This window comes from Lissotriton helveticus, chromosome 3_1 (assembly GCF_964261635.1).
Source record: "Lissotriton helveticus chromosome 3_1, aLisHel1.1, whole genome shotgun sequence".
NCBI classification, from domain to species: Eukaryota; Metazoa; Chordata; class Amphibia; order Caudata; family Salamandridae; genus Lissotriton; species Lissotriton helveticus.
The window spans coordinates 182,379,480-182,401,599 of NC_136061.1; the positions used below are offsets into that span (position 1 = coordinate 182,379,480).

The 22,120-nt window shown below is 43.9% G+C and overlaps 1 protein-coding gene across 23 annotated transcripts in view; it reads left to right on the forward strand.

The window, feature by feature from the left end:
* Nucleotides 1–22,120, forward strand: part of ELN (elastin) — a 496,210-nt gene that overhangs the window by 311,216 nt on the left and 162,874 nt on the right. For all 23 annotated transcript variants that reach the window (XM_078679544.1, XM_078679545.1, XM_078679547.1 and 20 more), the window contains 2 exons: nt 15,278–15,319; nt 15,985–16,053. In XM_078679544.1, the coding sequence (XP_078535670.1) occupies nt 15,278–15,319; nt 15,985–16,053 (111 nt within the window). The remainder of the gene's footprint in view (nt 1–15,277; nt 15,320–15,984; nt 16,054–22,120) is intronic.

Here is a 22,120-nt window from a genome sequence, read left to right on the forward strand (position 1 = left end):
TAAACTCTCTGAATCTCTCTGAATCTGAGCATCTCTCGGACCCCCTTTCTCTAATATAGAATGCAGCTCTCCATCGAAGTTTCTAGCTTACTCCGCCCACAGTTCTCACTGGATTCCTGTACCACCTCGTACCAAGAGCACAACAAGCAGCTGGCCAAGCGTTTTGCTCTGAATCGGCACGAAGAGAGCACATTCCACCCGATAAGAACCCGTTCTGTCTGGTTTTCTACTGGTGGACAACACATGTAATCTCAAATATCACCTCTCACCTACAGAGGCTCAGAAGATGGCTGTAATTTAGAATATGGAGTTGCTCAAGCATAGGCCTCTACTACTTGGAGAGCAGAATTCTATTATACCACGTCAAAGCCAATAGGCTAAAGTCATAATTCACCTAACTCAAATAACACTATGCCCTTAATCCCTCAGTATCCCCTATGGAGCACATGTGTGCACCATCACCAACAACTCTGCACCTCGACATCCCATACCTTCTATTCTTTGGCAAGATTATAGTAATGCAAGACCATCCTACATTAAGGCTAAAGGAACATAGCACACTAAAGTCAGTACACAATGGTGGTGATCGAGGGTCATCACAGATCATCAGACCACTAAAGTGGCTCATTCACTACAACTCCGCAAGCAGAATTACCATACGGCGCTGTGAAGTGGGAGAGGTGGACAGACTGGGAGTGATCCTCCAAGAAGGATGTAATCCATCTAAGAGCCGGACCCTGGAGTCCTTCCTCCCTGATTCGGTCCACCAGAATTTAATGGTAGACCGTGTCAAAGGCAGCGGATAAATCTAAGAGCACGAAAAGCTGCCCTTATCTGCTTCCTTCCTTAGTTTTTTCAACACAGTCAGCATTACTACCTCCGTTGAATGAGAGGGGCAAAAACCTGCTTGGCGGGGAACGAAGGAATTGAGACTGTTCAATGAATGATAAGAGGCAGGTCGCCAACTGAGATTTCAATACCTTAGCCAGAAAGGGGAGCAGAGATATGGGATGACAGCTTTGTGGGATCAGGGGGTCTGCCCCAGTTTGTTTTATGAGTGGAACTATGATGGCTTTTTTAAAAGCTTGAGGAATGCAGCCCTGTATTAATGAGCCATTCAGAAGAGAGAGGGCAGGGTCAGGGTATGTAGTGAAGGCATCTCTTAAAATGTAAAGGGGAACAATTTTACAAAAAAAAAATGTAAAGGGGACAGCTGTCAGCAGGGGGTCCAGATTTAGCCCTGATCAATAATTCCAAAAAGGCCTCTCTGCTGATTCCAGGGAATTGATGCAGGGAGCAAGGATTTCTCGAGGTTGATGATAAAGCCTATTATACAGGGCTGATGGGGATACTGGCTTTAATCGTAGTGATTTTGTTGATGAAGAAAGTATTCAAGGAGTTACAGAGTAACTGGGATGGGGCTAATGTTATTGTAACTTTATTGGGGTTGGATAGCTCAGTGACAATTGTAAATATTTCTTTTGAGTTCAGGATCTTAGAGGAGACATAATTAGCTTTAGTATGTTGGATGAACTTTTTATATTGCTTGTGTTGAGCTAAGTAGATGTCTTTTTTGTTGGCGGAGTAGTTCTGTCTCCACTTACGTTCAGTTTGGCGCGGAGCTAATTTTTGAACTTTTAAATCTTCTGCGAACCTTCTATGGGCCTCATAGCACCCCTCTGTTTGCATTATTCTGAATGAGGCATGTTCATTGCTAGCTGCTGTTAACCAATCTGTGATGTTTTACTCACTTAGGTGGACAGATGGCTGGTTGATGAGTACCATGTTCGCCAGCGAGCTGCAGAAAGCTTTCATATCAATGTGGTACTATTCTCGAGCCATAAGCCCTTCCTAGGCTAGAGGTTTGGGCGTAGTTATAGTGTTATTCACGAACTTCATAAGAAAATTATTAGACCAAGTGTAAAGAGACACTGTCAATTCAGACACCGTAAGATTAGATGTCCAGGTTTGATCGAGAGTGTGTCCTTTTATATCTGTAGGGGATGTCACATGTTGGATACAATTCAACCCATTGAGTTGATCGGTCAGTTCTGTTGAATGTGGGCTGACCATCACATCATTTGCCTAACAATTAAAATCGCCGATCAACGGTGTTTTAGCATGGTTGGTTATTAAGTGGGCCACTTGGTCACCTAATGTTTGGGGGAAAAGTGGCATGTTCTGAGGATGCCTTTATAGCAGTACGCAAATTAAGCAAGCCAAAGCAGAGCCGAATTTGATAACAAAATTGTCCACAGAGGTGATGTCTAGCGTAGTGAGCGTGGTAAATTTAAGGTCATAGTGAATTATGGCGGCTACCCCTCCCCCTATTTTACCGGCCGGTCGATTAGCCTGGAGAATATAGTAGTTATTGGGAAGGGTGGCAAAAATATCGGGGGCGTACTCCTGTGAACGCCAGGTTTCGGTTAGTAAGAGAATATCTGGTTTGGCTGAGTCCAGTAAGTGGAATATATCCAGTTTATGTCTTGCCAGGGAGCGAGTGTTTGGATATATAATTGTTAAGTTCAGATGTCCCGGGATTGTCCTGTCTCTAGGTGTTTTCCGCAACAGACGGAAGTTGATCAAGTTGAGGGAGGGAGTCTCTTATTTTCATGATCCCTAATTTAACTAATCTGGGGCCAATAGAAGGATTAAGAGGGTAATCTTTGGAGTACAGATGCTTTAATTAATTCAATGTGAATTCTAAAAATTGGGCATATTGACAGACGGGCTTGCCCTTGCAGGACCTTCGGCGCGCCCGCCGGGCGTCCGCTGCGCTCCTGCGCTGCAACTGGCATTAAATGTCTGGGTGCAGCAGTAATTTCACCCCGCCCTCTGTAATTGGGGGCCCCTGTGGCAGATAAAGGCGTGCATTTCTTTGAAAGTTACTGCATAGCCTGAGTGTTGTCACTGTCGTCTGATGATGTAGCTTTATTAGTCCAGTTTTTAAATCTGTTCAAATAGACCAGGGTGGTAGAAAGTTAAATGATTTAAAAATTAGCACTGGAATGAAGGACATATACAAAACTGCTCTAAATATTCTGAAACTGACAAACATCCTTGTGCTAGCCAACATAATGAGTGAATAAATGAATGAATAAATTGTGTTTTTTTAAAGCACATTAGGTTACTACGAGAGTGTGCCGGCACTGAGGTAAGCGACCAGTAGGAAGTGCCCCATACCCTATAGCTTGAACAGACGTTTTCAAAAGCTTTTTTCTCTGTGATACATCTGAGAGGAACAGGGAGCTCGTTCCAGTATTTGGCCGCAAGAACCGAGCAGGCTGAATCTTTCCATTTGTTTTGTTTGGTGAGGGGAATGGTTAGCAGCCTTACTGACTGTGAGCATAGGGGTTCTTTTGGGGCAGTATTCCACCATCCTATTGGACAAGTATTTGTGTCTGGTCTAATAGTAGGTGGCATGGACCACCGTCAATGCGTTGAACCTGATCCTCTTTTTAACTGGACGCTAGTGCAGTTGCTTAACAATATTGTAAGATGGATGCGTGCTTTGGAAGCTTAAATAAGATAGGGATTGCCATATTCGGTACCAATTGTAGTAGATGAATTAGAGATATGGTGCCCGAAGGTACAGAATGTTGCATAATCCAACCTGGAAAGGATTAAAGCCTGGATTACTGTTTTCTGAGTATCCTAAGGCAGGAGGTTGAGGAATTTTCTCGGCATCCTCAGAATCCAGCAGGAGGTTTTAACCACTGCTGTGATCTGGGCTTTGAAGGAAAGGAGCGGGTCAATGAGCACCCCTAGATTCTTTGCTACCTCTGTGGGGAGGGTGGTGAGATGCAACATGCCGGCCAAACCCCAAACCAGCAGGCATGGGGTTGACACCAAACAATAAAGCCCCTGGTTTCTTCAAGTTGTAATGGAGCAAATTGGCCTTAAGCCACCCCATTGCTACTACTATCCATGCAGCCAATTTTCACCTGAATTCTTTCATGTTATTGTCATGGATCAGCAGAAGTTGGGTATCATCACATATGACACCACTTGGTACGAAATGATTCAATAAGGTATGCTAGTGACGTCATATATATATTAAAAAGCATGGGGCTCAGTGTCGAGGCACTCAAAACATGAGACTTTCTGCCTTGGAATTGAACGGTTTCAGCCACTTTGCCTGTTCTCTGTGCTCCGGGTAGGAACTCAGTCAGGTTAGCGCATTACCCTCCACCCCAGTGGCTGCCGGACGCTGCAACAGGATCTCATGGGAGATCGTGTCGAATTTCTTGGAGCAATGTAACAAAATTAGGGCTGCATTTTGACCGACGTCCAGGTCAAATTTAAAGAGTCTGTTATTTCTCTGAATGCGTGCAGTGGAGAGCCCTTAAGCCAGACTGTGAAGGGTTGAGGAGATTGAAGATGTTCAGGTAGGCCGACAGTTGGATATTAGAAATGTTCTCAATGATCTTCAAGATCCCCAGAAGCAGAGAGATTGGTCTAAAGTCAGCAAGGATTTCAGGATCCGTACAAGGCTTCTTTAGTAGGCAGATGACGTTTGCCCTTTGCCATGTAATGGGAGATGTCGCCAGAGCAAAGTGAGGCGGTGAAAAGCTCCTGATAGATAGGGCTTAGGATCTGCCATAATTACCTGACATTCTGAGGGGGGAGGAGATCCAGAGGGGAACCTGATTTTCACTTGAAAAAAAGGCTATTAGTTCAGAATCATTTGGCGTTTGGCGGTATAAGCTGTGACAACTTGTCCTGAGCTGGAGGCATACTTATAGTTTGAGCCTAAGTGATGTATTACTATAACTGACTGAATTTATGTGTGAACCTTTATTCACCAGCACCCAAATACACAGCCTCACTCTGCAAAATGTATCTACATCACCATTCTGACAATGCCCAATTTCTTCATCTATTTCCACTCAAAGCTCATCTTCAACATCACTCCATATTTAGTACCAAACTCCTCTATCCCTTCTAGTTCAATACTCAACTACACCCTTACCATGTAACCATTGTTCAAATCCTCCTTCACCGTTGCTCAGCTATACTATTGCACAAATCTGCTAACATCCCATGTCTCTGGCACTCAACTACAACATAAATAACTCTGCCAGTTTTTAAATCCACCATCACATATTACTCCACTGCTTATTTGCAAAATCACGGATTCCACCAATGTATAAAGCCAGTGCAACTCTCCTATGACTCCTTCACCACTGTTCAGCTCCACTGGTCCCATTTAATTCCAACATCACCTCCTCATCCTTTGTTTCATTCCCCCATTGCATGCTTCATAGTTGCTCATCTCCACTGTTACCCCCTCATTTAATTTCTGATTCCATCACCCACCCTGTCAAATTCCAATTCCAAAATGACACATTTTACCTCTGTTTAGCACCAGTACCTTTGCCCAAATGTTATGATCACCACCTGCATCAATGTGCATCATCCCTTCAACTATGCCAGTGTCCATCAAGAGTACCTCCGTCCCGTCCTGCTTTACCATCACTATGGAGAGCTGACTTTTTATGTAGTGCACCAAAATGAGGTACACTTTGTAAAAAGTCCAGATGACCTCCATTGGCTAAAAGGGCTTAAATTATGAATCCCAAATGTTCTTTTTGTGCTAGTGTGGGCGAGCAGTTTTGGCTTATCAGAGGGTGGTGTTAAGCATTTGTTGTACACCCATAGTAAATAAATGAGGCATACACGTAAGAAGAAACGCAAGAAAACTTTAGAAAAACAACACCGATTTTTATACAGTTTTAGACACCAAGAGCATCCGAATCGGGTAAGTACTTGAAACTTTAGAGATTTTTTGAGGAAAAACAGTCACAACTGTCAGATTTGAGGCATGAGCCTCAAACGTAGTAATGTTATCCTAGGGGTGAAACATTCACTGCATATGTGCACTTACAGATGACTTACAGGACTGTTCTTCTGGACTTAAGGAAATTAGGGTCCAAGGTCCATAAAAGCACCAGCAGTTCAAGTTTACCTGCTCTTGGGTGTCCGGAAGCAGTGATGCTGTGCGCGGTGGTAGCCTCAAACTCTACACGCTAAAGTCAATGAGGAAAGGTGCCTGTAAGAAAAAGGCTGCAAGTGTGGACCAGTGTGACAAAACCCAGGAGGTTCTCAGCTCTTGAGGGTCTCAGGACCTCAGAGACAACGTCGGTTCACTTGAGCCCAGACTGGGGAGCTCAGGTGCAGAGGTGTTTTTTTCCGGTGGGTCAGTGAGTTAGAGGCTCTCATGGTTCTTGGTGTAACTGCAGAAGAGGGAAAAGAAACACAGCAGGGCTGCTCTCGGTGTGGAGGTGGCCTCTATCACAAACCCTCGATGTGCAGGTATGTTATGGCGGTGGTGGGGTTCCGAGTGAACATAAACAAGCCTTGGTGCTTGCAACTGGCTCTAGTACCTTGGGTATTGGCCAGGGGGGCTCGAGTAGGGTCTAGCAGCACAGTATTCGCTGGGGAGTTGGGATTGACCGCTGGGAGCCTCAAATTCTTTCTTCTGGGGTACTGCTACCTCGGTGGGCCCTGGGTGGGTTTACAGAATGCTGTACCGGGCAGATGTGGTTGGTGCAGCTGATGGAGAGAAGTGGATCCTCCACTCTAAGTGAGATGTTGCTGGGTCGATGAAGTGCTGGTTAGAGCTCTAAGGGTTTGGGGAGGCTGTACTGCTTCTGTACAAGTTGATCTTGGTGATTGTTGGGACAGCAGCAGCGAGGTAGATTTTTCGCCAAGTTTGTTGCTGGTCCACAGGTCTTCAGCTCTTCGTTGTCCTTCTCCTTCTTTCAGGCAGACAAATCTGAGTTCCTGATGTTAGGGAGCCACCTAAATACTACATTTAGGGGTGTTATGGGGAGTTAAGGGTAGTAACTAATGGGCTGAGCTACATACCCATGGGGTCACTACACCCCCTACATGACCACTTCATGTGGGGTGTGGGCATGACTCTGTCCCAGAGTTCCTAATTCCACCAAAAACAAGATGGTGGAACCCTTCTTTTGTGTAGCACATCTGGTAGCCTACCTTTGAGGTGTGACTAGCCTAGAGGTACAACACACCTAATTGCGTAGCTAATTTACTGCCTGTGTTGGTGCCAAATGGGCCTCAGGGCAGGGGGTGACATTCTCCAGGTCTGGAGGAAGCCAGGGTCACATATCACAGGTAGCGAGGCTTTGATGGCTCTTGTCTTGATATGTAGATTCACTAGCCATCCTGCCAGATGAGTTGATAACACCTTTTCCGGAGCAGGCATTGTTTCCTGACCTCCTAGAGCACTGACTCTCACCTTCAGGGGGTCAGAAACTCATCTGTGGTGGCAGGTCGGATGATACCAGTTAGACAGTACACTAGAAGACTTAATAGGGTTCAGGGGCCGCTAAAAGGGGCCCTGGAGGGGCCTGTCATAATAAATTCAAAGCTGGAATCAGTATGAATGTATTAAGGCAAGTTGTTTATTACCAAATACCATAGGTTTCAGTGAAGTCATTATGTAGCTGGTAATTTAATGATTAGTGCCTAGTACATACCTTAAGATGGCTTCCTTGTTTACTTACGGTATCTAGTAATGGTATTAGACATCAATGGGGCATATCTGCTCATGCAGATGTGTCATCACATACATTTAATGTACCCTGTCTTAGGGCTCAAAGGCGTGCTGTAGGGGTGACTTACATGCATTAGATGCAGTCACTTTGGCATGGCACACAGTGAGTGTGCCATGTTCTGTTTTCAAAAATAGAAACAAGGAAACCCTTAGGGTCCAAAAAGGGACCAAGGTTAGTAGTAATTTCAAGAGACAACGGTCCCTTTAAAATGAAAATCAATACAATTGTAGCCAAAATATCACAATCAAGATTGGCTCTGTTTGTGTCTTAATTGACAGTATCAAGAAATGTATTCCACACCAACATCTTAACTCTATACTGTAATTCATTATATATGTGGAGTACAAGATGTATTTCTCATTGTGACTTTTGCATATTTACATTTGTCTTCCTAAAAGTCACTTTTAAGTCACTTGCTGGTGGTAAGGAAATCGGCTGATTTCCCATTACCTTGTCATGTCTAGCTCACTCACTTTTTATATTTTGTTGTGTTTTTCATTATTTTGTGAATACATTTCTTGATACTGTCAATTAAGACACAAACACAGCCAATCTTGATTGTGATATTTTGGCTACAATTGTATTGATTTTCGTGTTAAAGGGACCGTTGTCATTATGTTGTGTTTTCAGATTTGGTTTGCACCATGTCACTCAGCCTGCATTGGCAGTGTGCATGTAATTTGTATGGAGGTCCCTTAGGGTGGCATAATACATGCTGCAGCCCTTAGGGACCCTCTTTAGTACCCATGCTCAAGGTACAGAGGGTACCATTTACCAAGGACTTACAGGGGTGCTAAAGTGTGTACCAATTGTAACACAGTTAGACCATTTTATCTTGTAAAGAAAGTGCACTGGCACTGGGGCCTCGTTAGCAGGGACCCAGTATACATCAGCCGAAAAAAATTAGTACAAGTGGAAAAAAGTGGGCACTTTCCTTCACACCCCGCTCAAATGAAAGATCATGAGACTAACCTTTCCCAAGAGAGTCTTCATTGTAAAAGTGGAAGAACCTGGAAAAGTCACCTACATTGGCATAGTCAGCTCCAGGTCTGTGTTCTACTGTAAAGGCTTTACCCTGTAGGAAGCTGGACCACCTCAACAGTTTTCTATTTCCCTCTTCATTTGCATTAACCATTTGAGAGGCCTGTAGTTATCTTGCACAAGGAAGTGAGTCCCAAACTCAGCTTCTTCAGGGAGCAAACCACAGCAAAGGCTTCCCTCTCAATGGCACGCCAATGCTGTTCCCTGGGGAGTGACCTCCTGCTAATAAAAGCACCAGGCTGCTCCTGACCAGAATTTGTTAGTCTGGGATAGCAATGCCCCATACCATGCTCAGAGGCATCTGTCTGCACAATGAACTGCTTTGTATAATCTGGAGCCTTTCAATGGGTGCTGAGGACATTGCTTCCTTCAGAGTGTCCTTTTGACAGCTCACTGTCCAATTTACTTTTTGTTTCATGGAGGTCAACTTTGTGAGGGGTGCCACTATAGCCCCCCTCCCACAAACCTCCTGTAATACTCAGTCAAGCAAAGGAGTGCCTTGAATTGAGTCTGGGTGGTTGAAGCTACCTAGTCCGCAAAAGTCTGGATTTTGTGCTGCGAAGGTTGAACTGGGCCACCACCTACAAGGTGGCCCAAGTATACAACAGCAACTTGCTCCATTGGGCACTTGCTTGACTTGATAGTGAGTCCTGCATGTTGCCGAGCCTGAAGGACATTTCCAAGGTGGATCAGGTGATCCTGCCAAGTGGAGCTATAGACAGCGGTATCATCAAGATATGCTGTACTAAAAGACTTCAGACCAGCCAGGACTTTGTTCACCAGCCTTCAGAAGGTCATTCTTCAAACCAAAGGGCATCTCAGCAAACTGGTAAGGCCCACCTGGGATGAAGAAAGCTGACTTCCCTTTTGCTCCTGGCCGTCAGCCCAATCTGGCAGTACACTGATTTTAAAGAAAAAGTACTGCGAAACCTGGCTGCCCCTAACCTTTCTATGAGGTCATCTGCTCTTGGGATGGGGTGTGCATCTGTCTTAGAGACAGTATTGAGGCCTCTGTAGTCCACAAAACCTCAGCTTTGGTTTACCACGTTTGGATTAAGGTTTGAGGACTAAGATCACTGGGCTGATCATGGGATTTTCAGAGGGTCAATCACTCCTAACTCCAGCATCTTCAGCTCTGATGTTTTCTTTGACTTGATCAGACTGGCTGTAGATTTTGTTTTCGATAAGTCGGCTGCCCAGGGGTCAAAGAAAAGATCTGAGCATCCTGCCCCAGGATTTGCCTGCCGTCTGTTTGCCGTTTGGCAGTGAAGGTGTCTGAAAAGACAACTCCCTCAACAGACCCATCTTTAGAGTTGTGGGAGAGGAGGTCAGGGGGAGATTCACTCACTTCTTCCTAATCCTCATCTGTGACCGTGAGCATGGCCACATCATCCCTGTCATAAGAGTTTAAGGCAGTTCACATGGTTGACCCTGTGAGGGCTCCTGGAAGTGCTAAGGTCCACCAAGTAGGTAACCTCCCCTTTTCTTTCTAGGATAGGGCCAAGGTGCCACAGTCCCCAAAATCCGTATTTTTTGCCCTGGTTGTAACTCTACCAGTGCAGCCTTTTGGTGAAACCATTGTTGCTGGTGCTCCTGGCTTGCCTCAGGATTTTTCTTGACTTTCTCTATGCAGTCCATCATCCTGGAACAAAGGCCAAGCACATAGTCTACTACTACTACTATGTCCAGTTTGAATTCTGTGAGAGACTTCTCCCATGCCTCCCTTATTAGAGTTAGTGGACCTCTCACAGGATGTCCAAATAGAAGCATAAAGGGACTAAAGCCCACTCCTTTCTGTGGACCCTCTCCATGAGAAAAAAGTAGGCAAGGCAGTAAGACATCCCATCTCCTTCTGAGTTTTTCAGGGAGCCCTTTGATCATACCTTTCATGGTCTACTTGAAACGCTCAACTGGAGCATTGGTTTGAGGGTGATATGGGGTGGTAAACTTTTACATCACCTCACACTCAGCCCATATGGCTTTTAGGTAGCCAGACGTGAAGTTACAACCTCTCTCTGACACCACCTCCTTAGGTAGCCCACTTCAATAAAGATACTTATGAGGGACCTGGCAACTGCAGAAGCATTAACAATCCTAAGTGGAATTGCTTCAGGATACCTGCTGGCATGATTCCTTACGACCAATATGAATCTGTTTTCTGATGCTGTCTGGGGGTCAAGAGGACTAACAGTGCCAAACCCTGCCCTCTCAAGGGGAACCCCAACCACTGTTAGTGGAAATAAGGGGGGTGTTGGATTGCTATCAGTCTTGTCCCAGGCTTGACAAATAACACAGGAGCTGCAAATCTCCTTTACTTTCTGCAACATAGCTGGCCAGAAGAGGTGGGTGACTAACCTACTCCAACTCTTTGTCGGCCAAGATGCCCAGTTAGTGAGATGTCATGTGCTAGAGAGAGTAAGAACTCGCTGTACTTCTGAGGCACTGTCACTCTATTTATAGCACCATGTTTGGGATCTATGGCCTCAGTATAAAGGAGTCCCTCCTCCCAGTAGATTCTGTGGGAGTCATAGGCATCTCCCTTTTCCTGGTCAAATCATTGAATTCTGATTTGGCCTTTGCAATAGTTACATAAAAATTGGATACCTGAGAATGCACTTTCCTGTAGTGCAGTATTTTAATGTATGTATATATATATATATATATATATATATATATATATATATATATATATATATATATATATATATATATATATATATTCACTGAAAAAACCATAGGTATCAGGCCTTATATAGTTAGGAATTAGCATTTAAAAAACCTTTGAAATTCACTGAAAAAATCAGGATTTATATAGTTAGGAATTAGCTTTTAAAAAACCTTTGAAATTCACTAAAAAAACTATAAGTTTTAGTGGTGTTATAGTTAGCTGGACATTTTACTCATACAAAACCATTGAAATTGCTCCTATATAGTTAGTTGTACTAACTATATTTCGCGCACCCGCAATCCATTGCTGATGATGTCACATATTAGATCATTCATGACATGGTCAGTGACATCACTGATGACATCTCAAATGACATCAACAGTGGATTGCGAGTGTGCGAAATATAGTTAGTACAACTAACTATATAGGAGCAATTTCAATGGTTTTGTATGAGTAAAATGTCCAGCTAACTATAACACCACTAAAACTTATAGTTTTTTTAGTGAATTTCAAAGGTTTTTTAAAAGCTAATTCCTAACTATATAAATCCTGAAACCTATGGTTTTTTCAGTGAATTTCAAAGGTTTTTTAAATGTTAATTCCTAAATATAAAAGGCCTGAAACCTATGGTTTTTTCAGTGAATTTGCAAGGTTTTTTAAATGCTAATTCCTAACTATATAAGGCCTGAAACCTATGGTTTTTTCAGTGTATTTCAAAGGTTTTTTAAATGCTAATTCCTAACTATATAAGGCCTGAAACCTATGGTTTTTTCAATGAATTTGCAAGGTTTTTTAAATGCTAATTCCTAACGATTTAAGGCCTGAAAGCTATGGGTTTTCAGTGAATTTCAAAGGTTTTTTACATGCTAATTCCTAACTATATAAGGCCTGAAACCTATGGTTTTTTCAGTGAATTCGCAAGGTTTTTTAAATGCTAATTCCTAACTATATAAGGCCTGAAACCTATGGTTTTTCATTGAATTCGCAAGGTTTTTTAAATGCTAATTCTATTAGCGGATAACGTTTTTATATATTAAAACGGTTTTTTAAATCTCAAATGCCTGCTTTGCTAGCAGAGTTTTTAAGCACAGGCTCTTTTGTCTCTGGTGGCCATCTTGGGAGACTGCATATCAGAATTTTTTTAATGAAATATAAGAGGATTTGAGAAGTCACTCAAAATGTGCCCTAATTTTTCTTTCTTCAGCACTAATCATAATTTCTATGGCAAAATGAACCCCCTCATTTTGTTCCTTTGCAAATTAAATGTTTTAAGTGTTAACACTTTATTCCAATCAAGATGACTTCAGGTGTGCCATACTTTTGTCATAAGTAAGACTGTTAGCGCTCTAGTTGTTCTTTAGAACACTCTGGGACATTCTGTCATTGGGCTATAGTTGGGCTACATCTGGCTGATATTTGGGCTACATTTGTTTTTTTTAGTCTCTGGTGGCCATCTTTGGGCTACATTGGGCTACATTGGGCTACATTTGGGCTCTAACATATATATAGCCCAATGTAGCCCAATATATATTTTTTCAAAGTTAATTTTCGTAAAAACCACTGGAGCACATATCTTGAGACATAGCAAAGGCACATCGGGCTACCAGTCCCTACAACTTTGCCAAGTTTGGTGGAAAACCATTCAGCCGTTCGGGCTAAAAGTGAGTCCAACCGCCCTACGGAAATAAACATGGGGAAAACACGTTTTGGGACCCCCCTTTTATCTCAGCCCCCGTTTGACGAATCCCCCCCAAACTTTCAGGGAAGGACCGGAGTGCCGCGAGGCAAAGTTAAGGAAAATTTCAGGAAGATTCCTCAACCGGCAAAGTTAAGGAAAATTTCAGGAAGATTCCTCAACCGGCGCCAAAGTTATTCCCAATAGAATGTTGCGATTTCCCTATGGAAAACAATCCTAACTATTTTTTAAATCTCAAATGCCTGCTTTGCTAACAGAGTTTTTAAGCACAGGCTCTTTTGTCTCTGGTGGCCATCTTGGGAGACTGCATATCAGAATTTTTTTCATGAAATATAAGAGGATTTGAGAAGTCACTCAAAATGTGCCCTAATTTTTCTTTCTTCAGCACTAATCATAATTTCTATGGCAAAATGAACCCCCTCATTTTGTTCCTTTGCAAATTAAATATTTTAAGTGTTAACACTTTATTCCAATCAAGATGACTTCAGGTGTGCCATACTTTTGTCATAAGTAAGACTGTTAGCGCTCTAGTTGTTCTTTAGAACACTCTGGGACATTCTGTCATTGGGCTATAGTTGGGCTACATCTGGCTGATATTTGGGCTACATTTGGTTTTTTTTGTCTCTGGTGGCCATCTTTGGGCTACATTGGGCTACATTGGCTACATTTGGGCTCTAACATATATATCGCCCAATGTAGCCCAATATATATTTTTTCAAAGTTAATTTTCGTAAAAACCACTGGAGCACATATCTTGAGACTTAGCAAAGGCACATCGGGCTACCAGTCCCTACAATTTTGCCAAGTTTGGTGGAAAACCATTCAGCTGTTCGGGCTAAAAGTGAGTCCAACCGCCCTATGGAAATTAACATGGGGAAAACACGTTTTGGGACCCCCCTTTTATCTCGGCCCCCGCTTGACGAATCCCCCCCAAACTTTCAGGGAAGGACCAGAGCGACGCGAGGCAAAGTTAAGGAAAATTTCAGGAAGATTCCTCAACCGGCGCCAAAGTTATTCCCAATAGAATGTTGCGATTTCCCTATGGAAAACAATCCTAACTATATATACCTACTGGCTATCGCCAGTAGGTAATATATATAACATATGACGATATCTCCGAATCCCCTCTGCAATGCCCAGCCGGGACACAGCCAAAGGAACGAAATACAGACTCCAATTTTCGTGGATCAGCAGGTCTTTTATTTTTCAAATGTTGCCAGACGCGTTTCGAATACCTCCGTATTCTTTCTCAATGTGATATATATCACACAGGGAATGCTGGCTAGTACCCAAGTTTAGGTAGAGAGCAACTCCTTTATATGCAGTACCCTATAATACCACCACCGACACTCGGAATCTGCATACCTCAAATGTCTCTTCTTTCTAGCAGAGTTTTAGATTGTTTATGTATAGAATTAACATAGTGCCATCCATTGAACTAGAAAGTAACAAAACAATTTGCCCTTTTTACAGCAAACTCTTTAAGCATAGGATAGACAAGTGTCTTCCACACGAACCTGAAAAGCGAAAAAAGCCTTTTACCACGCCAGGCACAGTATTACAGCTTCCAAATCCAGTCTAAAAGTGGATGGTTTGGATGAATCAATGCTGGTTGGTGCTGATAACCATTTCACATGGGTGAGCTGTGGGTAGCAGTGAGGAGCAGTTGATGGTTGCTAATAACAATAGATGGTGATATTAAGCAGCTGATGGCACACGTGAGTGATGTTCATAAAGGAATAGCTGTTAAAGTTCTGGATTAGTGGTGGCAATGAACCATGTTGATGTTTAATGGATCATCATATTTAATTATAGACTATAAGCATAGTGTTTTATGGTGCGTTCACAAAGCGGAAAGAAGAAATCAGTGATGAATAATGGGAATTAGATGTGTACTTGGAAATGACTCCTAGGCAACTATGTTAATTATTAAGAGAATACCAATATTGTGGACATACTGTATGATTACTGGGTGTAGATAAACAGCAAGGAAGGATGTGGACAGTTGAAATTATGAACAGATAGATAGTAGAACAGCATGGTTTGGAGTCAGGAAGGGGATTGAGAAGTGGAAGGGTTATCAGGAGGCATGTGGTTAGTAGGAATATGGACAGCTGGCATCAATAGTGTTAAATGTGTGGTATGTGCTGGGAGTGCACTGCGAGTGGCAGACTTAAGCCAATTGGTTCCAGGCTGTGTGTTTATATTTTAATGCATGAAAACCAGAGTGTCGATGGAATTGTATTCCCTTGTGATATCTTTATCGTTAACTGTTTCTATTCCTACTAGGTGGCTATGGACTCCCATATAGCACTGGGCAAGTGCCTTACGGTACGTATGCACTATGTTTACAAATACCACATCTTACCTGCTTAAATCTACTGTAAATGTTAAACTTTTGAGAAGTCAGTCACGCCCTTTGTATGTTATCAAATAGCAACAGGGAGCTGTCCCCATTTCCACTTACGTATTGCAAAAGTACAGTAAAAACTTATCAGTGGAGAAAGATGTTAATGTTTTATTAGGATGGAACATCTCTTGACTCTATTAGGGTGTTGTCATTGTGCATATGCGCTATGCAGTATGCTTGGGAATGGTTCCAATCCAGTGCTTCACTTCTGTTGAAACATATTTGCAGCTGATATTTAGCTTATGTTTACATTGAGTTGTACAGTGGTATACCCCGTGAAAGCTACATCTCTGCCTTCCTTCTGCCCTTGTTTTTTGACATTTTACTACAGTCTTTCTCATAACTATGACTGGGAAGTCCCCCGTGGGCCTTTGTTTCTGCTTGCTGTCTGCTCTGGTGGCTCCTGTTTCCATCCTAAACTTTTCCTAAACTATTGCTTATGATTGTGATCCTCCACAACTTTTCTCTTCTCCACCTGTAATATGTGCACAAAACATAAATGTACTTCTGCAAGAAGCATTTATTAACAGGACTACACATTCTTTTTACAGCAAATTTTACATGATAATTTCTGTGGTTGTTTCAGGATATGGCCCTGGCGGCATTGGTGTGGGAGCAGGCGCTGGTGGAAAAGCAGGGTACCCCACTGGAACAGGTATGGCAAATTTAGTGATCTTTACAATCTTTGCTTCAGAATATACATATCTCCTGTATGGAATCCTTTACACATCAATAAATTGTAGAACTATTTGACCAGCATTGGATCTATTATAGAGTCACAAGCTTGGATCATTCCAGGTCGTCAAACGATGTCGACGAAGGAGAATAATTCAAGCTTTTAAATCTATTAAAGATACCAACAATGGAGAACTATAGTGAAAGGTAGTAACTTTTTTCTTCTCTTTGCTGCAGAGGCTTCCAGAATACATCTCTTGACACTTGTATTTTCCTTTAAATTCTTTGCAGTGCCACATTATACCGGGAGTATCTTGCAGATTACCAGGTTTCCAACACTTTAGGAGAGAAAACATAACCCTTTTGAGTCAACTCCCTAATGCCTTGGACTAACAGCGCAGTTTACACATATTTTTTAATTTCACTTTCAATGGCGAATATCTGGAAACCTATCTACCATATTTTTAGTATTTCATATGGTGACATTTGGACTTATTTCGTTTTTTCCATGTCCTATGAAGTTTTATTTCTACATGTGCAATTGTCTCCATGAAATAATTTCATTTGATTTACCCAGTGAATACACTTATTTTTGAATGAAGGTTTGTGGGACACCGAAGTTGCCCTCTATCTTCCATAATATTGTCCACCTTTTTAAGAAATAAAAAAAATACCCCTTGCAGAAAGACTGATTTTAGATATTTATTTTTGAGCCTAAGTGCCCCAACGAGTAGTTCACTTTTTTCGATCATTGGCTACTGCCTTTGCAAGAGAGAGGAATTAAAGGTTTTTGAATTGTAAATTGCAATTCTTATCCAGTATTGGGGTATCTTTCATAGATTCACATGCCTGAATCATTCCCCGTCGCCGAGGCGGGAGTCCCACGGTAATAATATATACAATAGCAGTGCCATAGAAAATTATTTGTTGTAGGCTGAAAAGACTATTGGCCCAACTAGGCCCAAAACTTAGCAGCCTATCTACCTCATTATGTAAAAAGAACTGAAACAGGAGTTCCAACCAATCAGCTGTCTGCACCCTCTAGAACCTTCCCAGCTGAGGCAGTTCTCCTCAGATTTTCACCGCACATCGTGTGGAAGGGAGTCTCCCTGAGTGCCTACTCAGTTTTCTACTTTTCTCTTCAGAATGTCTGAGAAGAAAGCTCTTTTCAAAGCCTGCAGGACCTGTGATAAGAAGAGGGTCCATGTAGATGATCAGCACAAGGACTGCATCTACTGCCTGCATCCCTCTCACATTATGAAGGATTTCAGGATTTGCAGCACCTTCCCTGCCAAAACTATCAGGGGCAGGGAGGCAAGGGTTCTACTTTGGCTTAAATCATCTTCCACAGATGATGAGGACAAAGCTTCGAAATCCAGCAAAAGAGCCAGATCCAGGGATAGCTCTTCTCCTGAGAGGAAAAAACAACACAAATCCTCTCATGGAGTGTCTGAACCCTCGAGGAGGTCATCCTCTCCTCCTATTGAATCTGTAGTTTCTCCGTCAGGATCCTCATCTAAAACTGTGAGTAAAACCCAGGCTAAGACTGTCTCTCTGGTGTCTTCTCACACAGTCTCTGTGACTTCTGCCATCGCCAGCTCTTGTGTGACAGTATCTACCTCTGCCATTACCGCACCTATTGTCTCAGCTAAGATTTCCTCTAAAAGATCTTCAGGGGTTAAGGACGCAAAATCATCGTCAACGACCACTGCATCGACGACGATTCCTTCGTCGATGAAGTCATCAACGCCAAAAGCCCAGTCGACGTAAAAATCATCGTCGGAGAAGAGCCCGTCGACGACAAAAATCTCGCCGACGAAGAACCCGTCGACGACTGGATCATCGAAAAAGACCCCATCGACGACGGCCCCGTCGACGACAGCTCCATCGACGACGGCCTCGTCGACGAAGATCCCATCGACCACGGCCTCGTCGACGAAGTCCCCATCGACGACGGTCTCGTCGACGAAGACCCCATCGACGGCAGCCCCGTCGACGACGACGGCCCCGTCGACGAAAAGTCCATCGACAGTACCACCGTCGACGAGGAATCCATCGACGACGAGCTCGTCGACTGCACTTCTACCAAAAAGCCAGCCGCCTTCAACGCAGCTTGTTAAGACGCCTAAATCCACAAGGAGCCCAGTTATAAACAAAACTCCACCAACAAGACCCTGGCCTTATCTTCCTCAGGGGCCTCATGTTTCACCTGTGGCCTATACTCATTTTCAGATTAAGACCTATCATAGGCAAGACTACTCCAATATTTCTCCACTGTTACCATCGCAGATTTTGGAAACATTTGTGGAGGAGGAGGATTCTGAGGAGGATGACGGAAATAATGAGGGTCCCTTTGGGATTGCAGGCAATCCATCGGAATTGCATATAAAATGCCAGGATGAAGAGGACGAGGATGATATTCAAGAATATTATTACCAGGAGGACCTGTCTACACCTCTCTATAGAGAGCCTTACATACCTCCACGTTTGGAGGAGACAAGTCATCTCCCTCCTTCGTTGATTCAGGACTTGCAAGCCATGTTGGCAGACTATCGCCAAAGGTTCCCACCGACACCGTCCGGTACCAATGGACGTACCTGCCCCTCCTCCACCACAGCCTCCAGTGTCACCTAGACCTCAAGAGGATCAGGATACTTCCTCTTTGGATGAAGAGGAAAGAGAGGAAGGGGAGCTGCCTCAAGACAACACTCCTGCGGATCCGTGGGATGATTACGTAATACCCATGCCTTCGCCTCCTTTGCCACAACCTTCTGATTCTCCGCCGGAGGACATTGGCGGATTTCATAATATCATGCAAAGAGCTGCTACAAGGTTTGAACTACCAGTTACCATAGAGCAGTCGGACTGTTTTTTACATGATTTTAAAGAAGGATATAGAAGGATTACCAGGGCCATACCCATTATAAACTTTATTTGGCAGGAAGGTCTTAAAATTATGAAGACACCCGCTTCCATCCCTGCAGTATTTCCTCGTATTGAGAAAAAGTACAGAGCACCGCCAGAAACTCCATCCTGTTTGGTAGGCCACCCACGCCGGACTCTGTGATATCCCAAGCCGCTCAACAGAGGTCCAAAAATCCGTCCACTCCAATCTCGAAGCCGCCAGACAAAGAGGGCAGAAGATTGGACCTAATAGGCAAGATGTTTTCCATTAATGCTGCATCCTCTATCAAAGTAGCGAATTCTCTTGCGATTCTTGCCCGCTACGACCGACAGATACTAATCACCAATACTAATTTCCGTCAGTTACCGGGTGCTGCAGTGCTCAGACGCCAGGGCTGTCTCAGAGCAACCTCCTTCAGACCTGAGGTACAAACAAAAATCCTCGATATGGCTTACGACGGGGACTCGCTCTTCGGTAAGCACATAGATGATGCCTTGCTCGCCATCAAAACAGATACTGACACCACAAAATCGCTTGGTAACTTGCAATACAAGAGAGGCTCTTTTAGAGGAGCAAGAGGTCGGAGATTTTCTTCCAGAGGAAGTTACCCTAATTAACAGAACAGGCAATACCAATCAAAGTACAAGCAACCGTATTACCAGTCATCGTACTGACAGTCTACCTCCAGTAATTTCTCTCGTCAGGGAGGGAGACGAAGAGCAAACAATCAAGGACAAGATGCAAACAAATGTCAATGAGCTAGGTCGGACGCCAGTCCAATATCCTTTCCTCCCTGTGGGCGCGAAGATCTCTGCCTTTTACCATCAATGGTGGAACATCACATCGAACCGGTGGGTCCTCGACTTAGTGGAAAGAGGACACACTTTGGAGTTATTAAAGAAACCACCTACGACTCCACCCAAGGGTCCCCCTCCCCCTCGTCTTCACTTATTGTTCAAAGAGGCTTTAAACATGTTTCGCAGAAGGGAAGAGGATTCTACTCTCATTTCTTCCTAATAAAGAAAAAGTCGGGAGAGTGGCGCCCGATTCTGGATCTGCGCAAGCTCAACAAATTCTTGAAGAAACAGAGCTTTCGCATGGTGACATTCACAGATGTGCTCAATTGTCTCAACGAAGGAGATTTTATGCTTTCTCTGGACTTGGAAGACGCGTACTTCCATATCCCTATACACCCCAAACATCGCAAATACCTTCGATTCACAGTGGCTGGCGTCCTCTTCCAATTCAAGGTGCTTCCATTCGGGCTGAAGGCGGCACCAAGAATATTCACCAAATGCTTGGCCCCAGCTTCTGCAGCGTTGAGGTCCCAGGGGATATAGGTCTTCCCATATCTCGACGATTGGCTGCTCAAAGGACCATCGAAACAGATCGCAAGACAGACGGTAAAAAAGCACCCTTCGTCTATTCTAGGCCTCACTCTAAATGCAAAGAAGTCACAATTGCAGCCCCTACAGGTGTTAACCTTTCTGGGAGCCTCACTGGACACTCAAAAGTGCAAAGCATTCTTGTCTCAGGAACGTCAGGACAGACTCCGAAGACTGGCAAGGCAGATCTCAGCAAAAAAGTAACTTTCTGTCCAGACATATGCGTCTCTTCTAGGGATGTGCTCTTCAGCAATCAACCTAGTTCCCTTTGCAAGACTCAGGATGAGGCCACTGCAGGAGGGATTGCAACAACAATGGCAACAACTAGGAGGATCTTTCGACGATCGCATAAAAGTGACACCCAGAATGAGACAAGCTCTCCAATGGTGGTCGAAAGAAAGCAATCTGTCTCCGGGCCTCACATTTCTTCAAACTATCCCGGAGTTCATTCTGACTACGGATGCATCAATGGAGGGATGAGGAGGCCATCTTCAGGACCTCCAGATTCAAGGCCGATGGTCTCATCATTATCAGCAGAAACACATCAACAGTCTCGAATTAAGAGCCATTTTCCTTTCTCTGCAAGCGTTGCTTCCGAGAATTGCAAATTCATCAGTACTGGTGGAAGGAAGAGGTGTGGCACCGCGGCCAGGGCGACTGACTCCGGAATGTGGGGATCACGGTTCGATCCCCAGCACCGGCGGCAGGTCAGCCCAGCACCATGTGACTCTGGGCAATAGCTCGCTTAATCTTCCCGACGGCCCCCAGCGCCTAGAGACCCTTACGGGTGATTGTGCGCTTTACAAATGTGGACTTTACGGACAATACCACCAGCATGTTTTACATAAACAAGCAAGGGGGAACGAGATCTCTATCCCTATCGCAGGAAGCTCAAGAGATGTGGGAGTGGATTATACAGCAGGGCATAACACTCAGAGCGGAGCATGGCAAGAGGGTTCAAAACTCCTTAGCCGACAACCTCAGCAGATCCCTTACAGGTTTCCACGAATGGGAGCTAGAACAGGAACAGGTGAACAGGATCTTCCGAAGTTGGGGCACACCAACTCTGGATCTGTTTGCGACACAACAAAACTGCAAATGCCTGTACTACGCCAGCAGATTTCCACAACGGGGGTCAAGCGGGAATGCGCTGTCCATGAGATGGTCAGGAATCTATGCATACGCTTTTCCCCCGATACCGTTAATACCAAGGATTCTGCAGAGGATGAAGAGGGAACATTGCACTCTTCTCCTCATTGCTCCTCGCTGGCCAAGGCAGTACTGGTTCCAAGAACTGCTCCTGTTATCGCAACAACCTTCAATTCGTCTCAAGCTGACTCTTTCCATGCTGTCTAGGGAAGGAGGTCAGATTCTGCACCCGGATCCTCAATCACTGCACTTGCACGCATGGCTCCTGACTTCTTAGAGTTTAAAGATCTCCAAATCTCTGAAGACCGTTGAGCAATTCTGTCTCAAGCCCGTGCTCAGAGTACTATCAGAACGTAGCGTTTCAAATGGAAACGCTTTTGTTGTTGGTGCGAAGCAAATAATATCCATCCTCTTCAAGCTACACCTGAGGATATTCTACCTTACTTACTTTCTCTAGCCAAGGCGGGCCTGGTATTCTCTTCTATTAAGGTACATCTTGCCGCCATATCCCGATTCAGAAGAAGTTCGAACAAGCCTTCACTATGTTCTTCTTCACTGATGAAGCAATTTCTGAAAGGATTGTTTCGAGCCTTTCCTCCAATTCGACT